Raw genomic sequence first — 19,437 nt, 5'->3', positions numbered from 1 at the left:
TATGATGGAAAGTCAAATGAAACCTTTAAAAGCCCAACAAAAATGTAAGACTGATTGTGTATAGCTCAATTTGATTTAATGTGTCAGTTCAGATGTTATTTTTGGAACACCCTCAACAATAATGAGCTTAAAAATTTCGTTTAGTCACTTTAAGGACGGAGGCTTCACTGCACATGTATGTACCAGTGAAGAGAACAGTTGTTTCTTACCATCTGATAGCCTAGAACCTGTACAAAAATTATTTAGTGACTGCCCTGTGTGTTCCTATCACATTTGCATGAATCGAGAAAGTTTGATTATGGAGTCACTTTGCAGGCAGATGTGTAGATAGTAGGGATGGACCAATGTGAAATTTTGGCCGATACCAATATAAAATTTACCAATATTGATATTCTACAGAGTCGACATAAAATTACAAATGATCCTTGACGGACCGGAATGGATCATTGATCTCCTACTTAAAAAACGTGACTGAAATGCAAAAGAATTTGCAAACTTAGATATTTACTCTTAATATGATAAAAAAATGGCAGAATTTTTCACTAAATTATAAGATATCTATAGATATGCGGATCGGTAATTTTATCGATACAACGATATGCCTATATCGGCTGATATCAAAAGAGTACCGATTAATCTGTCCCTATCTCTAGTAGAAAGACTTTCCTAGAGACTGCATGCACACCACAGAGAGTAGTTTTCTTGAGGCAAGCATTAGTTGAGTACTTAAAAATGTGCGTTGATCAACAAGTCTATCTTGAAATATGCCAAATCTCTGCAACGCTATATGCAAAAAATGTTCTATTCTCTGTCAAACGTTAGAATGAAGTCACTGTAAACACATGGTTTGTGATATGATAAAGAGATATCACTTTATGTAACTATAGTGAGATTGTGGAACCACATGTATTGTGCTGTACAACTATGTATTATGGGAAACATAACACTGAAACTAACAAATACAAATTCAAATTGAGCTATTTTTCAAGTGTCATGCGGTTTTGTTTACATTAACTTCACTCTTACAGTGGATAGAGAATAGATAAAAAAATTGAGGTTTTCATTTGACTTACCTTCATATTTTTAAAATCACTATTTTTGTCAAAGCTTCTACGTATATAATGACAATTCATAAATTAATTATAAAACATGCATGATACATAAGTACAATATAATACATATATGATACATGGAGTTGAAACAACAAATAACCATGAGCATGGAAAGATAAAATAATTCTTGAAATATTTTCATAAACATTTTCAACAACTAATATACCAATATGTGCTACTGTGTTCTACAAACTTTCACACATGGTCTGTAGAGCACTTCCATTTCTGTTATTTGAATACATTTGTTGTCTGTGGATTTGTAGAAGCTAACAAGTGCAAATAAAAACTAGCTTATGGCAGTTTCTGCCTTTAGCAGACTGTGCACAAACTAGTTTTTTTTATCAGTTTTGTTTCAAAATGGATGTCAAAGTTAAAGGGCACTATTCCAGGTTCCTGTGCAACAGCAAGTATTCCCCTTGGCTTCTGCTATGCAACTGAAGATGCAAGTCACATAAAAACAAGTAAAAGCATAGGAGTTTATCACCCCAAAGCAATATTTACAACACATATCTCTTTTCAATTGTTTTTCTGTCTCAAGTTAACTTCAACAGAAATGTATCAAAGAAATTCGTGATAGATTCAACACAAAAAAAATCTATGTGTTGTATGAGGTTATTTAACACCACTTATTTACAGATTTTCAAAAATCTAATCACGACAATGAAGATAAATGATGAAATAATTCTTGAAGTTTGAAGTGAACATAATTTCAATCCCTGAAGATGAGAATGAAATTAGCTCTCGAAAGCTCGGAACCCTATCCAGAAATTACCTGGTTGAACATACATGTTCTGCAGGCAGAAGTCCTAAAATCATACTTCAAGCATGGACATCCAGAAGGTTGGGCGGGGCTGGGGGCATTGCTTGTCACAGTAATGTGTGTTATAACACCAGTGTGGACCCACAGTGTTATGCAGGTAGAGCAGCATCTGATTGCCACGTGGGAGGTCCAGGTTCAATTTGCAGGGTGTGTGATTTAAGGTAGGATTTTTTCCAGCCTTGTCACTGCATAAATCAGCTCTAGGCCCACCCAGACTCAAATAAATGGGTACCTGGGGAATAAAGGTAGCCGAAGCATAGTGCTCATCACATCACCAAAATGTCAGATCAAAGGATGTGTGGTGCCTCAACACCATAGATGGCCATTTGACTTTGGCCTTGCGTGGCCAAGCCTCACACGGCCTCAGCCTCCAAACTCCATCTCTCCGTCTGGCTTCACACAGCCTCCAGCCTCAGCCTCTGAACTCTGCTTCAGCCTCCGACCTCCAACTCAGCCTTGGCCTCACACGGCCTCAAGCTCGAGGTCGACCTCAGCCTCACAAGGCTCCTAGAGGTTTCCGGAGGTTGGACATCTCTGGTCTGAACTGGCAAAAAGTTGGCCAATTTCTTCATCAGTTCATGGGAAATCCTGTTTTTTGTGTGTGTTAATAGAAGGGGCTAATGATTACACAATATTAATAATCATGTTAGATTTAACATAGAATATTATGAGGTATGGAACGTGTCTATATTTTCATTCTTTTCAGAACATAAGCACCTCAGGTATAGTCTGCTGCAGTGACATGCACTGAGGAGTAGCTAGTCTAGCAGAGGTAGATCAATCTCACATCTCTAATTATTTTCAAATCACAATATTTATTGTCTTGTTAAAGCCACAGTTCATATGAAACACTTTTATTTTCAAGCACTTCTCGACCCACTGTCCGATCCACGGGCAAAGCTGGCCTAGCTCACTCATCTTCTGCCTCTACCTCCCTTGCCCCCCGCTGCAATGGTTGAAACTCCGTGCTTTCAGGTCCCCCAGTCTATCTCCTATAGGACAGATAGGGGATTGGTTTCCCTTTGATTTCTTTCTAAATTCTCTAAAGAACATAGGGGGGAAATTTTCTGCAGTACTTATGTTCTCTGTATTTACACAACTTTTTACATGTTGTACAATATGTATGTATAATATGGGATGTAGTTTTATCATTTATGTAATGGGAACGTGTTATGTGCAGATAATAATGTTATGCTTTCTTTTTTACAAAATATGGATTATAATGACTAAAATATAAATATTTGCTCAGGCTCTCTCTCGCTCTCGTTTTAGTAGTGTTTTATTTAAATATACTACTCTTGGCCTCTAACAGTCATAAATACGGATGCATTTATTTGGGCAAGAGAATGCACGTTCATATTCTTGTTGGTTTGGTTTATTTTACTTCGCTTTTCTGCCACATTTGGTTGAGGATGAGTGATGATATGATGAAATAGATGAAAGCACCTCATATGAACAATCCAGGCCAGGATTCAAACCCGTGATGAGCGTGCATTCTTGTTCTTATGTGTTGTACTCTGCAGTGAATAATGAAATAATTTGGAATGAAAAATATATCTTGGAACTTAAAAAGCCAAATGAATATTATTGAAGAAACTACAAAAAAAAAAGTGTGTTTTGTTACTTGTTTTGTTTCTGTGCATAAAGTGGACTTAAAACACCAAATCAACCAACCGTGGGGGAGTGGTTATCACAGTGCACTGCGACATCAGGAGTTCTGGGTTCAAACCCAGAACTGGGCATGGGTGTTCTTTGTGTTTGTCCCTTCATTAATTTTATCATATCATCTTCGAAATTAACCAAATGTGACAAAAAAGCACCACTAAGTAACAAAAATCAAATTAAATCATTGATTGGTTGCTTGATTTGGTTTATTTTACTTCGGTTTTCCGCCACTTTTGGCTAATCGCGAAGTTGATATGATAAAATTGATGGATGGACACACACAAAGAGCACCCATGACCAAGCCAAGATTCGAACCCAGCTGGCTTAATAGTCGAATCAAATTTTTATTTTTTTTATTTTCGAATGAGGGTGGGGGGTTACGTGTACTTTTATTTAGTACTGGTTCATCATTTTGCAAGCTTTTACTGTTATTGACATTCTTTTTTTTATGAATACTGGGCCCTAAAGGAGAGAGGGGTATGACACACACAAACCCCCCTTGAGCATGCCACTGATTACTACCCCAAGTGTCGACGTCACTGGTCTGCTGTCCTCCCGTTTCCTAACAGAGGTGGTGAACAGGAGCATATTTCCTTTTCAGGAGGCATCCGACAACGACTGTGCAATTTCTGGATGTGGTTTCTAGATAGTCCAGAAGTTACGGATTTTCTATCCAGAATACCCTCGGCAAAATCTGACCAAAGTAAAACAGAGATAAAGAAACAGACTGCACCCTACGCAACAGAGAGCCAGGGAGATGCAAAATAAAGGAATGCAGCCTACCATTGAGGCCAGAAATCACCTCTGGCATTGCTCATATCAACAACTGGTAGAAGGCGGCCTCCCTTTCTGAAGGACAAAGACAGTTTCACGAAGTCCGAACTTCATAATACTTCCACATCCAATCCATTGGAAGTGAGATCGGATTCTACTATTGTGTATGCAGAACTGTTCATTTGATATGGTTTGCGAGGCCCAGCTTCCAACCTCACACGACCCCAGCCTCCAACTCGGCCTTACACGACCTCAAACCTCCAAGCTCAAGGTCGACCTCAGCCTCTGAACTCAGCCACTGAACTTCAACTCTGACAGCCCTACAATGTCCTGAGGCTGAGGCATCCGCCTCCGGAGGCTGGACATCTCTGCTCACCACCATATCCCCCTATATATGCTTCATGGTATGTTGCAAAGTATAGGGGGAATTTTTATCTTATTACAAGGGTGTTGCAGGAACATAACTACACACTGAAGGAGTGCTTTTGAAGGGGGCAACATTGTTATGGAGAAAAGTGTGCTCCATTTGCACTCACCTGGAAAAAATACCTTGCCCCTCCCTGGACAATATTCTGTGGACATCCATTCTCAAGTCAGATGCCATTAGAGCACACTACAATTACCAAAAATACGTAAAAAGAAACATCACATTCATCAGCCAGTTTAAAGAAGAAACTTTAAAAAACAGGTACCAATAGATACCGAGATCTAGAACCAAAAATCGGCAACCTGAATCGAATTTTACTTGGGCTGAGTCAATACCACTTTGATCCAATAACAATACTTTTACTGATTTCTACCGATGCTTGAAAATTGTAACAATTAAAGTTTGTTCAAAATATAGATTAATACTAGTGGGCGAATATTTTACTCCAACCAGTGGTACCAATTTTTGCTTAAAAATAATAAAAAATTACACAAGAATTTAAAAATGCCTATTATGTAATCACAAAATAGTTTCTTTTCCATATACACGGCTTCCAAAAGTTAAAGTTAAGCACGCAATGCAAATTTTCGAAAGCATATTTGAATGTGAGTGGCTGAAAATCGCTGCGGATGTAAATGTTAGTTTTTATGTGTAGCTTCCTTTTTGTAAGTAGAGAGTGAATCATCTGTACCTAGGTGCTTAATCTGTGCTCTTGAAATAGCATAAAAGCGAGGATTTTGTGCAAGAATAAACTTTCGTTGAAGATGCCAGCATTGTGAAGGGTTTGAGGTGAAAAGCTGACACGAAGTGTTTATAACTTTTGTAGGATTATTTGTGATAATATTCATGTTTCTGCTGAAAGAAGACGCATAACATAGTGAGTTCTGGCATGCTGTTGGACGCATTGAAGTAGGACAGTCAATTAAAGATGTCTCTATCTTCTTTGGCGTTGATCATTTGGTAATTTCTCGATTATGGAAACAATTCCAAACAATTCAAACAGTTGTCCGGAGACCTGTGCCCAGTCGTCCAAGGGTTACCGCCCCCTCTGATGATCGATATATTGCTATAGTAGCCAAGCGGAATCGACGAGCGACCTCCATAACTGTTACAACCATGGTTGCAGCGGCACTTGGTAAGACAATATCTGCCAGTACTGTGTGCCAAAGGCTCCACATGAAGGGATTGTATGCCCGAGTGCCACATGTTTGTGTTTCACTAACCGTCCAAGCCAGAGGGGCAAGATTAAAGTGGTGTTGTCAACATGTCAATTGGACTGTCTCAGATTGGTGCAACGTCCTGTTCACGGACGAATCCAGATTTGCCCTGGAATCAGATGATAAACGTGTTAGGGTCTGGAGAGAACGAGGCACATGCAATCAGGCCAAGAACATCAAGCATTCAGAGGTGGCAGCGTCATGGTGTGGGTTGGAATTTCAATGGGATATCGCACCGAGCTGCACTTCTTTAAAGGCGGTTCTGCGACGGCTGCGCGGTATCGGGATGAAGTCCTAGATCCCATTGTGAGACACTATGCTGCAGCAGTTGGTCCTGATTTCCTCCTTATGGACGACAATGCCCATGCCCAGCAAGAAAACATCGTTCACGAGTACCTGGAAAGTGAGGGCATTTTTATATGGAGTGGCCAGCGTATTCCTCCTCCCGACCTTAATCCCATTGAAAACCTTTGGGATGCCCTCGGGCATGCTGTCTCTGCACATTTACCTCCACCAGCCAGTCTCAGAGAGTTGGAAACTGCCCTAATGGAGGAATGGCCATTGCTCGCATCTGCGATGGTTGATCATCTCATTGAAAGCATGGAAAATCGTTGTAAAGTTTGTGTGAAGGTCCGGGGTGGTCACATACCATATTACTGTAAGTTTTGTTTGCCTTTAAACATCATTATGTTAATGACCAAAATGATAAGTCATCATATAACTTATGGTCCTCCTCCGTAGCCGAGCGGGTTAAGGCATTCACTCGTCTTGAGATCGTTCGCTGCGGGACGGCGTAGGTTCGAATCCGGCTCTGGTCGGAATTTATTCGGCCTACGTATAGGGCCGGTGGCAACCCACCATCGTGAGGAAATTGGGGAGCTCTGAATGAGTGAGCGGTAACCCGGTCGAGAAGACCTACAATGGCTGGGGGTTCGTCGGGCTGACCACCCGTCACCCCAATACTGGTCTAAGATCTCCACGCTATAACAGGTGACGGAGGAACAGTGTGGGAGGGAGACCAGCAGTCGGTAGGTAAGCCAAGGCTCTCAAGGGCTGTCGCACTGTGGGTTATTATCATATAACTTATGAAAAGATAAATATTTTTTTTCTCATTTTTGTACACAATTCTTGTTTTATTTAATGCATAAACACAGTTGCTGTCATCATATAACTTATGGAAAGTAAATATCTTTTTTCATCTTTGTACACAATTCTTGTTTTATTTAATGCATAAACACATTTGCTGTCATCATATAACTTATGAAAAGTATATATATATTTTTTTTTCATCTTTGTACACAATTCTTGTTTTATTTAATGCATTAACAAATTTGCTACCTTCATGTGCAATTTTGTGTTAATCAAAGCTTTACTTTTCCATTTCTGTTGATTTTACCATCCCGTGCTGAACTTTTGGAAGCGTGTTTATTATTGATCGAAATCAGCGAGAACTTCAAATTTTGCATAACCTCTATAACACACACAAAGAACTCTGTGAACAAACAAAATGCTAGAAAAGTATCGGTACATAAAATCCAACCGATACTTTCTGATACCGATACCACTGGTATTCGAACAATACTGATACATCAGTATCAGTTAAGCCCTAATTATTACCCAGGTATTTAAGAATCCAGATCTGGCCACTTCCATTTCTTAACATGGAACCCAGTGTGATTATTGGCTGCAGAAGTGACATACCAACTATTCATTCAAGACATGTCAAACATTTTTCCTACTTAATGACTTCAACTTGGGGTGGACAATATCAGAAATTTGATATCGCGATATATCGTCACAGACGTTACAATACAATGTTTTTCCATATCATGATATCATATCCACAATATATACTGCCAAATATCGTGATGATTTATCTCTAAAATATGATGATATATAGCCAACATGATATATATCGCCAAAATATCATGACGATATATTGCTGACACGATTATATATCAGCAAAATATTGTGACGACATATCGTATAGATGATATTGCCTGGATGATATTGTTTCAAAATTATGATATATCATCTCGACGATATATCGCCAACACAAATTTCAACCTATCTACGACATTGGGTGCTTCAGGAAGGACCTAATTCTATCAACTTCATTAACTTTGGAGAACAACCTGGGGTAAGCTCTCATTCTCTACCACTATCTGCCATGCGCTTCCAAGCTCTAAGCTCTCTACAGTTACATACTGGAAATCCTGTATCTGATCACCTACGAAAAAAGTGTCACTTAATTTGGCATGAATGGCTGACAAGGATTCATCAGGAAAATTGTTGCTGTTCGAGTCCTCTGAGAACTCAGACATGAGAAGGTAATTGATCCGGCCATCTATCAAGAGTTCCTGAAATTTTACCTGGTTGTCACCCAGAGAGGTGTTACTGTCTTTAGCCGCTTCGTCTGATTTAACAGCAAGCACGGAACTTGTATCAATGTCTGGCTGGCCGATTTCTTCTACGGACTCAATCGTCTCCATGGTGGCTGCTGTGGAGTTATCTACGGAGCTGACAACCGCTACACCATCTGAAGGTAATGCAAGACGAAGAACTGACGAATTCAGTAGAGTCATGTACTGGGTAGGCAAATTCTTGTCACCTGCATCCGGAATGGCTATTGCACACAGAGCATCTGTTGAGGATTGTTTATCATTTTTGTCCAATTTCCCGGTGTCTGGTGCTTCATTATCAGATCGTTTCGAAGCAATAATTTCACTACTCTTCACTACTTCACTAACTGCATCCATCTCCTTATTCAAACTTGCTCCAGCAATTTCCTCAAACTTCTCTTCACTCGTCTCAGCAGTGTTCACCATGACTACACCACAATTTAACTCAATGCCCTGTGAATCTGGCAACACTTTTTCCGCAGGTACCGCACGAAGATTTGTAGGTGATATACATCGATGTTGCCGGAGTGATACCTTATGACGGAAGTTTCTCAGGCATTTAGCACATTTGTACGGTTTCAGGTCACGATGGATTCTAGAATGTACATCCAGCGTGACTTTCTGTTTAAACCTTTTGTGACACACCTCACAAGCGAATAATTTTGCATCCAAATGTGTGAGTTCATGTCTGTTTAAGGTCTGCTTTTCTCTGAAACGAAGGGAGGAAATGTTAAATTAGTACCGCAACGTACAATGTACATATACATTAAGTTTAAGCACCTACAGTATTATGAAACATGTCATTACTGGCTAAGCTCCTAGCCACTGTACAGTCCCTAACTACTCGTGTACACCTATGTACTCTTCACATTATATAGGCAATATCCAATATTAATTTTCTGAATGTTAATGAAAATGTTTCTTTGTTAGCATGGAAGGCTAATTGGTAGAGGCATGCGTTTTTGACAAAAACATGAAATGTGAAATAACACATTGTAACGTAAATTTTTCATGCATGAAATAATCCGAAATAGACTCTTAAACACAAACTTTAGAGTTTATTTACCGACGCGTTACTTTCTGAAGTCACAATTATCCTGCGATTCATGGAAAACTGTTTAATTCTGCTGCAAATATTTGAAAAGCAAAAATGGACCCCTTTATACAGGAATAAACTTAATATTCTGGTAACGACATAAATGTGCTATTAGAAGGGATATGTTTATTTTGTGTATTAAGTGCAGTTTTTAGATCAAATTTGGGATAATATTCACATTTTTAAAACCAAACTGTCATTTTATATACTGCTTTTTCACCACTATAACAGCAAAATTTTATTTTATTTACCACTTTTGAACCTGAAATTGACTCCGTTTTTGTACCGAAATTGTGCTATTTTATTTACCAAAAATATGTGCCTCTACTAATTGGACATTATCCATTGTCTAGTGCTTCTACATACACTTATTAGAACACTATGTTTTGAGAGAGCACCTCTTCCCTAATTCTCTGGTGAACATTTTTTTTCTGGTGGTAGGGATCTAGCCTAGCACAGACCAGAGGTGGTCACCCTCCAGAGGGCGACCCTCACGAGGGCAGACCTCACCCTCACCCTCACCCTCCGAAGACTTGTGAGGGTGAGGGTGTGTGAGGGTGCAGGCGAGATCGATCCGTGAGGGCGAGGGCGTGTGAGGGTGAGGGCGAAGCCGAGCCGTGAGGGTGAGGGTGTGTGAGGGTGAGGGCGACTGGTGAGTCGTGAGGGTGAGGGCGAAGCCGAGCCGTGAGGGTGAGGGCGTGTGAGGGTGAGGGCTACCTGTAAGTCGTGAGGGTGAGTGTGTGTGAGGGTGAGGGCGAAAGGCGAGTCGTGAGGGTGAGGGCCATGTCAATCCGTGAGGGTGAGGGTGAGGGCGAAAGGCTAGTCGTGAGGGTGAGGGCGTGTGAGGGTGAGGGCGAAGTCGAGTCGTGAGGGTGAGGGCATGTGAGGGTGAGGGCGACTGGTGAGTCGTGAGGGTGAGGGCATGTGAGGGTGAGGGCGACTGGTGAGTCGTGAGGGCATGTGAGGGTGAGGGCGCCCTGTGAGCTGTGAGGGTGAGGGCGTGTGAGGGTGAAAGGCGAGTCGTGAGGGTGAGGGCGAAAGGTGAGTCGTGAGGGTGAGGGCGTGTGAGGGCGAAAGGCGAGTCGTGAGGGTGAGGGTGTGTGAGGGTCAGGGCGAGGGCAAGTAAAATCCGTGAGGGTGAGGGCAAGCCGTGAGGGTGAGGGCGAGGCATGAAGGTGAGGGAGATTGAACGAAAACGACCACCTCTTGTTTAAAGTTGGATCCGAACTACAGTGTGCCTCCTCCACCGGGTCTAGTAAGAAATAGGCTTTAATATTTTTAATTCGTTTCATGGCGTTTCTAGTCCAAAAATGCATTTTTATATTGCCTATAAATGCCTTAGGTGAGTGCCTATTTTGCTTAATCGTCCCTAAAATGCCTATTCTGCAATTTTTGCTTACTTTATCTTTGTTATGCGCCTTTGACTTTCCCTATGTTGAATGTAAGCCTTCGTTGACGTTGAACTGACTGAAAGCCTCAATCGGGGTAAGCAAACTGGACAACCTGTTAGTGACTCATCATATATGTGGACGTAACGACGCCAGTTCTCCCCTTCTTGGTCTAAGTTGGTGTTCTAAGTCCACCTAATCGGGACTGGACCTACAGTTTAAAGTGGGATCCGAACCACTGTGCCATGTGCCTCCACCTGGTATCGAACCCGAGACCCCTTGATTACAAGGCGACGACGCTACCAATGCACCATCGGGCAGGCCCCTCTCCCCTTCTTTTTTCCCCCTGAAAGATTTGTGGGAATCAATCAGTACTCATTTGCTTTGTTGTGCCTGTGAAAAAATGTGGTTGTATGAGGAGGTATCATGTGTTTCAAAATGACAAGGATATGACAGCCAGAAATGTATTAATTAGTGGCGTGCCAAGAGGGGATCGGTGGGGGTCGTAACCCCTCCCCTTTGCTCCAGTATTATTTTTAAAAAGTGAAAGGCAGTAAATGATAGAAATTACTGCGAAAATCCTGGACATGCCACTGGTATTAATTAACAATTCATCTTCGCAGGGAATTGTGAATTAAAGTAATTCTGATATAAAGAACTTGCACTAACCATTTGGCCAATTTGAACAAATATCCCAATTTCGGATGGCATCCCATTTCGCCTAACCGCCTAAACTGGTCGGAAGGGGAAATCACAATCCAGCAGCCGGGGGTGTTTGTTATATTTTCTATAAGATAAAGGAAAATAGGACTCCATTTCTTGGTCTATCTTTTAGTAGGCAGAAACAATCCTCCACTCGTCCCCCTTCAATCTCTGACTTTAGTCGGATTAGAAACTCTAAGCTGCTTCATTGACGCTTAATGTTCTGCTTGTTCTTGTTTTATCTAACCTAACAAGGTGTGCGATATCAAGGATAACTAAGAACGACTTTCATAACTTGCACCGGAGTTCGGGTATTTATTTTGGTTAGAATAGGCAGAAAAAAACATTTATAATGTGGAAAATAGGCACCAAATTAAAAAAAATAGGCGCAATAAACAAAAATAAAGTGGGAAAGTTCCAAATAATTTATCTCTATAATTTCATTTTAAAATCAACATGTAAATAACATATTTACTTTCATTTCTTGCCTTGATTACACACAACCACTATTTTTTTTTTTTTTTTTGAACATTCATTGCTAGCCGTCTGTCAGAAAGAATGATTTTCATAACGAGAAAATGATCTCATTTGACCTCCCATGAAATAGGCTATTGTAAGAACTGGATTCATGGATAAGAGTTTCACCACTTTTTCCTAGCTTTGTAATTGTTTCTGGCAACTGGCAACATCGTAATGTGCTAATAAATAATGTTTTTGAAAGAAAACTAAGTTATGTACAATTTTTTAAAAACACATTCTAAAAATGTCATTGAAAATTTAAAAAAAACAGGCGTAAAAATTAAAGATATAGGCAGTAGGGTATAAAGTAGGTAAAACGAAAAAGTTTCTAAAACATTATCACCAACATAAAAAATGTACAGGGGATGGACAAAAATATGGAAACAGCACGACATCGGAACGGGTGATATCGACACACTTTTTCCACTTGAAATCGGACACGTTGCGACATTATTTTGTCTTGCGCCGTGAGATAGGACCCTGTCGGACTGGTAGGAGTCGACATTTGCACTGTAGATAGCGTGCATTGCAGTTGATACTGAATCATGTCGGAGCTGACAGTGTTTCAAAGAGAGCAAATTGTTGGTGCCTGCCTTGCAGGGGCCTCTGTTACCATAGTAGCCATGTTATTTGGCGTAATCAATTTCGGTGCAGTGGCGGCGATTGGATTCTAAAACCGGCAGGGGCAAGGTGCCAAAACTGGGGGCAAAGGCAGTATATTTCCCTTTGTAGATAAGATTTAGCAAAGTACGAGGGCAAAAGTGGCGAAAAGTTGGGGGGGGCTATTGCCCCCTCGCCCTCTAATCGCCGCCACTGCCTCGCTGTTGTATTTCCTTTTTCATGACATAGGAGCTCCAATAATTATTTTAAACTTTCCTTTCAGAAGTAACTCAAAGAAAAAAATGGTTGCTGGAGGGTAATTTAAAGGGAAGTTTTCCCAAGTTCTTTAGATTTTCTTATTGTCAAAAAATTTCGGGGAGGGGTTGTAGCTCCTTATTCCCCCCTCCTCCGCGTACGCCAGTGGGGTAAGCAAATTGTGTCTGCTAGTAGTGGATTCCCGAGATTCTTGGATTTCAAAGCGACAGCGTGGGCACTACATTATCTGGGAGTTACCAAAGGGAACCCCACGATACAATTAACCATGGAAAATAAATGTAGAAATTGACTGACATATTTAAAATTATAACACAGTACTATTGTACTTGTACTTTGATTGCTGTTCTGTGTCATTAATTTTCTCTTTTCAAAAACTTCCACCCAATACGTCATTATATTTCCATTTCCACTCTGTCTTCAAAACTCTTCATTCACCAAGCTATAGTAAATGCTCCTGTTTCTTCTGTGAGATTACCATCATGGTTTCCAAGAATGAATGTCTTTCTTCAAATCGAAACTGTCCCTCTTACAACAAAGGATGGGGTGGAGGTAGGGGCTTTGAACACCTGCGGGGCAAGTCTTCCTTTTCCATGGAATTCCAGTAATTGTCACGTAGTGAGATCAAGTTCAACATATTTGTGCAGAGGATGAAGTGATCCCACAACTTAGATGTTTACATATCATCAATAGCTTGCGGATTTGCCTTTTTCATTCTTTCGTAATAAAACATAGGCTTTAATATTTTTAATTCGTTTCATGGTGTTTCTAGTCCAAAAACGCATTTTTGTATTGCCTATAAATGCCTATTAGCTGAGTGCCTATTTTGTTTAATCGTCCCTAAAATGCCTATTCTGCAATTTTTGCTTATTTCAGCTTTGTTATGCGCCTTTGGCTTTCCCTATGTTGAATGTAAGCCTTCGTTGACGTTGAACTGACTGAAAGCCTCAATCGGGGTAAGCACACTGGACAACCTGTTGGTGACTCATCAGTCACCACCGTGGACATAACGACACCTACCGCCTAACTACCCTTTCTTTTTTCCACCTGAAATCTTGTAGCAGTCAACCCATACTCATTTGCTTTGTTGTGTGTGTGTGAAAGGAAGTAGACAGTTATCTGTGGAGATATCATGTTCATATGTTTAAAAATGCCAAAAGCACAAGACTGCCAGATGTGTATTGATTTAAAAATGGATTTCTGCAAAAGTTTGTTTAACCACCGACGGAAAATTTGATTTTTGTTATTCAGCATCGCTTTTCTTCCACTTTTGGCTAATCGCGAGGATTCGGATGAGGGATGACATGATGACATTTATGAAGGAACACTCGCAAAGAACATCCATGCCCAGGCCAGGATTCAAACCTGGAACCCCTGCTGTGCTATCCACTTCCTTACGGAGATCGGCCCCACTGACAGAAAAGTAATTTTCTGTCAAGCTTGTGTTAAATTACTATACAAATTAATATTCTATCCCACATACACGTACGTACCTATATAGTTTTACAAAATATCCTTGTTCAAAACTCAAGTTCTCTGTACGTGATTTTAGGCTCCTCTGAAAATGTATTTCTACCTATCGCGTTCTTAGGAAACAAGAATAAATGGTGAACAATGCACACCGAGATGAACCCTCTTACATTGCCTCAGTTCTGAATGAAACAATGCTAAGTTATAAGTTATGTGAAAAACTTAGTGTAGTGCCTTTGTGTTGCATAAGTCAAACGATGCTATTTATTCTAAAATGTAATGCCATACAAATTAACAGCTCACGTATTAGTGTAATGTGCGTAATCAGCGCAATGAGTAACGCAAGTTCATTTCTTCAGATACATTTTATTGGGAACATCCACAATTTATTTTAAGGGTGCAATTTTTTTTCATAACTTGCAAACAATTGGGCATGAAACTGGTGGAATTTACGTAAAAATGGCATAGGCAATAGTGGCAACGGAAAAAGTGGCAAATTGAAAATTGCAAGCGAATAAAATGGGAACGATACAAATGGTGAGAATAAAAGTGGCAAATACAATTATTATGATTTTACTTGAAAACTGAGAAATTTCTCGCATTTCACAGTTTGAAATTAAAATTTAATATAATGGTATATTTTTGCAGATATATTTACAAGAAGTATAACTTGCACATGTAGCTCAATATCGGACACACTGGACGGAGCAGAACTAAGCCTGAAATCTTCTTCATTAAGTTTTAGCCTAATGTACGAATTTCCATTGATTGATTTTGTTTATTTTACTTAAATTTTCTTGGGTGATCGCGAAGATGAGGATGTGTGATGATTAGGGTGCGGATTTATAGGCACTAAAAACCTCTGAAATAGGCAGGCAATAGGCACCAAAATGATGCAAATAGGCACTTAAAAAGGGGCTCTAAAATAGGCAACCAAAATAAAAATACATTAAAATAGGCATTTTTTACTTCCAATGCACATGCATACTGTATTAGCATTCCAGTTTACATATAAAAGTGGGCTAACAATTCACAAATTTCAGAGAATCGTCAGTTCAAGTAATTCTCGCAGAAATTACTTGAGCTAACGATTGTTACGTGAATAATTGTTCTGAAGTGATGAAAAAACGATTTGCACCATTTTAACAAAAAAATATTTTAAAGGATGTTCCGATTAAAATTTCTCCGGAGAAATGAATTTCTGTTACCCACTGTACTAATTGCGCACATATGTTTAACAAACTATTGACAATAGTTTGAATGAAATGATCATTTGCAGGGAAGCTAGGATAACACAACCTGGTTAATTTATTTATTTGAATGTATTTTACTTGCACTTTTTGCACGAGTAGATGAGCTGTTCATCTGTGTATGCGCATAACATTTTATAATAAATAATATCGTTTGATTTGGTGTCCGTGCTCGAAGTGAGTCGGCATACGAGCGGATGGCATCCTCGCAACTAGCGCCAAGACACGCTATTAGTGTAATTCTCCATATTCATCACAAAGCCACTAAACGAAGTTAGTCACATAACATAGCATTGTTACATTTAGAACTGAGGTAATGTAAGCTGAAGGCTCGTCACAGTGTGCATTGTGCACCATTTATCTTTGTTCCCAAACAACACGAGAGGTAGAAAAACATTTTCTGAGGAGTGGAAATTTATACGTGAGCAGCTCAGTTTTGAACAAGTGCAATACATAAAACTATACATATGTAGTACCTAGGTACAGGTGATATTTCCCATGTGAAAGAAATTGTTTATTTGGAAGTAATTTAACAGTTAAAGATGTCTGCTTCATACAAGCTTGACAGAAAATTACTTTTCCGTGTGGGAACGACCTCGGTGGCGGAGGTGTTAGTACAACAAGGCTACAACTCAAGGGTCCCGGGTTGGAATCCCGGCCTGTGCATGGGTGTTCCTTGTGAGCAGTGTCGTGCCCAGGATTTTCGAAAGGGAGGAGTTATGTATATTTTTTCTTGGTAGTCAGCCATCATTTTGTCGTATTTTCCTACCTTTGACGTTCTTTTTTTTAGGAATACTGGGCGAAAGGGGGGTTATAACCCCCATCAAGCCCCCCCCTTGTGCACGCCACTGCTTCTGAGTGTCTCTTCATCAGTTTCATCATATCACTCATCCTCATCGATGCGATTAGCCAAACGTGGAGAAAAGCGGCGCTAAATAACAAAAATCAAGTTTTCAGCCGTAGAACAACCTTCTGCATCAATCCATTTTTGATTAATACACTTCTGGCTGCCTTGTACTTAGGCATTTTAAACATATGAACACGATATCTCCACACATAACTGCCTATCTCATATCACACACTCAACAAAGCAGATGAGTACTGGTTGACACTAGAGGCTTTCAGGTGGAAAAAAGGAAGTAGTGGGTTCAAATTTGGCGAATACCATATTTCAGTCAGTTCAATGTAACCAATGGCTTACCTTCTTCAATGTAGGGAAAGCCAAAGACGCATAAAACCAGCTGAAGTTATCAAAAAAGGCAGAATAGGCATGTTTAGGCACGATTAAGCAAAATAGACACTAACCCTCAAAATAGGCATTTATACGCACTAAATGCGTTTTCGGACTATAAACACCATGAAACGAACTTTAAACATTAAAGCCTATGTTTTCTGCAAAGGAATAAAGAAGGCAAATAAGCAAAAATCCGCACGCTAGTGATGATACTTTAAAACTGAAGAAGGGACACTCACAAAGAACACCTATCCAGGCCAGGATTCCAACCCGAGACCTGTGCCATCGTAGCGCGCAGTGCTAACTACTCCGCCGCGGAGTAGTTCTCTTAGAAGAAGAAGATGAGAAACGGTTGAAGCAAAAATACCGACCTAGTTTAACTTCAACGTGGTGAAATGATGACAGTGTGGCAGCGGGTGGGATGATCTGTGAAATTGTTGCTAACTCGGGGAAACCATGCCCCCTCACTTCGAGCACTGCTTATCCTCTTTTTTTTTTTTTTTTTTAAAGTGATAGGTAGAAAAACAAACCCTGTCCCGGATACGTTTTCGAGTAGCCGAAAATCACGTAACCAGCTGATAGTTTTAAACAAGGCCGTTACATAAAATTACATATTTTTCCCATGAGGGAAATAAATATTAATCTGTCTTTTGATTTTAGGGTGTTTTTTGAAGTGCTTATTTTTTTTATTTTTGTGCCCATTTGTCTGCCTATTTGAGGGCTTTTTAGTGCTTTTAAATCCGCACCCTCATTGTTAGACATTATACACGTACACATTAATATCTACTGTTTTCCGGGCTCGGTTTAAAAACTGAAAAGTGGAGTTTGATCTTTCCAATTTCCCTTCAATTATGTCCATGGAATGATAACTACCAATTTTATTGTATTGTCTTCACACATGCATATTTCTCAACATTTATCCCTTAATAATCAAGTAATGTAATTTTATCATAAATCGATTGTGTTTTAAATAAAAATGAGAACTTAGCAATATTCCAGTGGTTTCGAGGCCAAATATGTGACGCATACATAAAACGTAAAAACATTCACTGTCAAACGGGAGGAAAGCAAAGTAACAAGAGGAGAAAAAAATAACGGATCCTGGTGTGTCTAACAGTACCAAGTTTAGTTCTAAAGAACATAAGTATCCACTATGTCGTAAACCAAGATTACGAAAAATTCGGTTTTTGTCAGATGTCGTGGATAAGATCTGGCAAGCGTAAAAAATATTAGAAGTTGTTGATTGATGTGATGAATAAAGATAGAACTCTTAAAGTAGTCTGCCAATGTTTTCGACATTGTCAAACAAAACATCGCAGTGTCTGCATGCCAATCGTATATTTCTTTAACTTCCCTATTGTTTTTTTGGCACTTGACAATTAATTAATTAAATTTTCCTCAATTAAAGTATCACTTACATTTCTTTGTGTGTGTGTGTGTGTGTGTATTTGCATACATTCTTTTACAACATATTGCCCTCTCATCCCACATCAGTCCTTTTTATTCCTCTTCTTATCTATGTTCCTCGTTTTTTAAATTTACCGTACTTGTTGTTGCTATCCCCTGATACTACCCAGGTCTTGTGAAATATATGCCGTCAAATATTTCTCAGTGTTCACATTATGTATATATATGTAGACAGAGACAAAGGAATTGAGAATGGGAAAGAAATAATTTAATAATTCAAATTCAGTATCGATACCTCATATGCAAACAGGTAGGAGCAAGCGAATACTCGACTGTTTCCCCTATTGACAATGACGTTACTGTAACCACATTCGTAAAAGAACAGCATTTATATCATGACGATCAGATTTCCATTTACCTGGTAGAGGTTAAATCAACAAATTTTCTTGACAGAAAATAAACTAAAGTAAATGTTTGGTAATTGCAACGTTGTGTTCTCTTAAAATCGAGACGAATTACATGTGGTGTAGGCAGCAGTAGCATATGATATTCGTAGTATCTTTGCCATAACCCACTCTGTTAAACGCAGGAAGGAACCATGTGATTATTTATTAATCGAAACACTGACCGTGTATTATGACGGATTTCTTCCGAAAAAAAATGAAGTGAAATATTTTTGTGGGGAGAGAACATGAAATGAAAAGTTTCATGTGCCCAGATATGGTTTTTTCTTTGTGTTCTCTCGCCTATTCCTTATTCATGTATCTTTATCGTTGTTATTCTAGAGAAGTATAATTGGAACGTGAAGAAACCAAAATACGATTTGATTGATTGATTGATTTGCTTTATTGTACTCCGCTTTTGTGCCAATTTTAGCTAATTGCGAAGATGGGGATGTGTGATGAGATGATATGATGAAATTAATGAATGGTGATTCACAAGCATCCATGCACAAGCCGACAGTCGAACCCGGGACCCCTTGCGTCGTAACGCGATGTGCTAACCACTCCCCATCAGGGGCCGGTTCAAAATAAGAAGAAAAAGAAGCAATGTACATTGCCCATCAACAAGGTAGTAATAT

The 19,437-nt window shown here is 39.6% G+C and overlaps 1 protein-coding gene across 3 annotated transcripts in view; it reads right to left on the bottom strand.

Moving 5' to 3' along the window:
• Window positions 1-2,347: 2,347 nt before the first annotated feature.
• LOC145981896 (uncharacterized) overlaps window positions 2,348-19,437 on the bottom strand; it is a 383,471-nt gene continuing 366,381 nt past the window's right edge. For all 3 annotated transcript variants that reach the window (XM_083115386.1, XM_083115385.1, XM_083115387.1), the window contains exon 10: window positions 2,348-9,126. In XM_083115386.1, coding sequence (XP_082971512.1) covers window positions 8,133-9,126 — 994 coding nt within the window. In that variant the 3' untranslated portion in view covers window positions 2,348-8,132. The remainder of the gene's footprint in view (window positions 9,127-19,437) is intronic.

This window comes from Lepisma saccharinum, chromosome 30 (assembly GCF_977018435.1).
Source record: "Lepisma saccharinum chromosome 30, izLepSacc3.1, whole genome shotgun sequence".
Taxonomy (NCBI): Eukaryota; Metazoa; Arthropoda; class Insecta; order Zygentoma; family Lepismatidae; genus Lepisma; species Lepisma saccharinum.
Note: the sequence above shows the minus strand (reverse complement) of the source record. Positions and strands in the feature narration are given on the sequence as shown.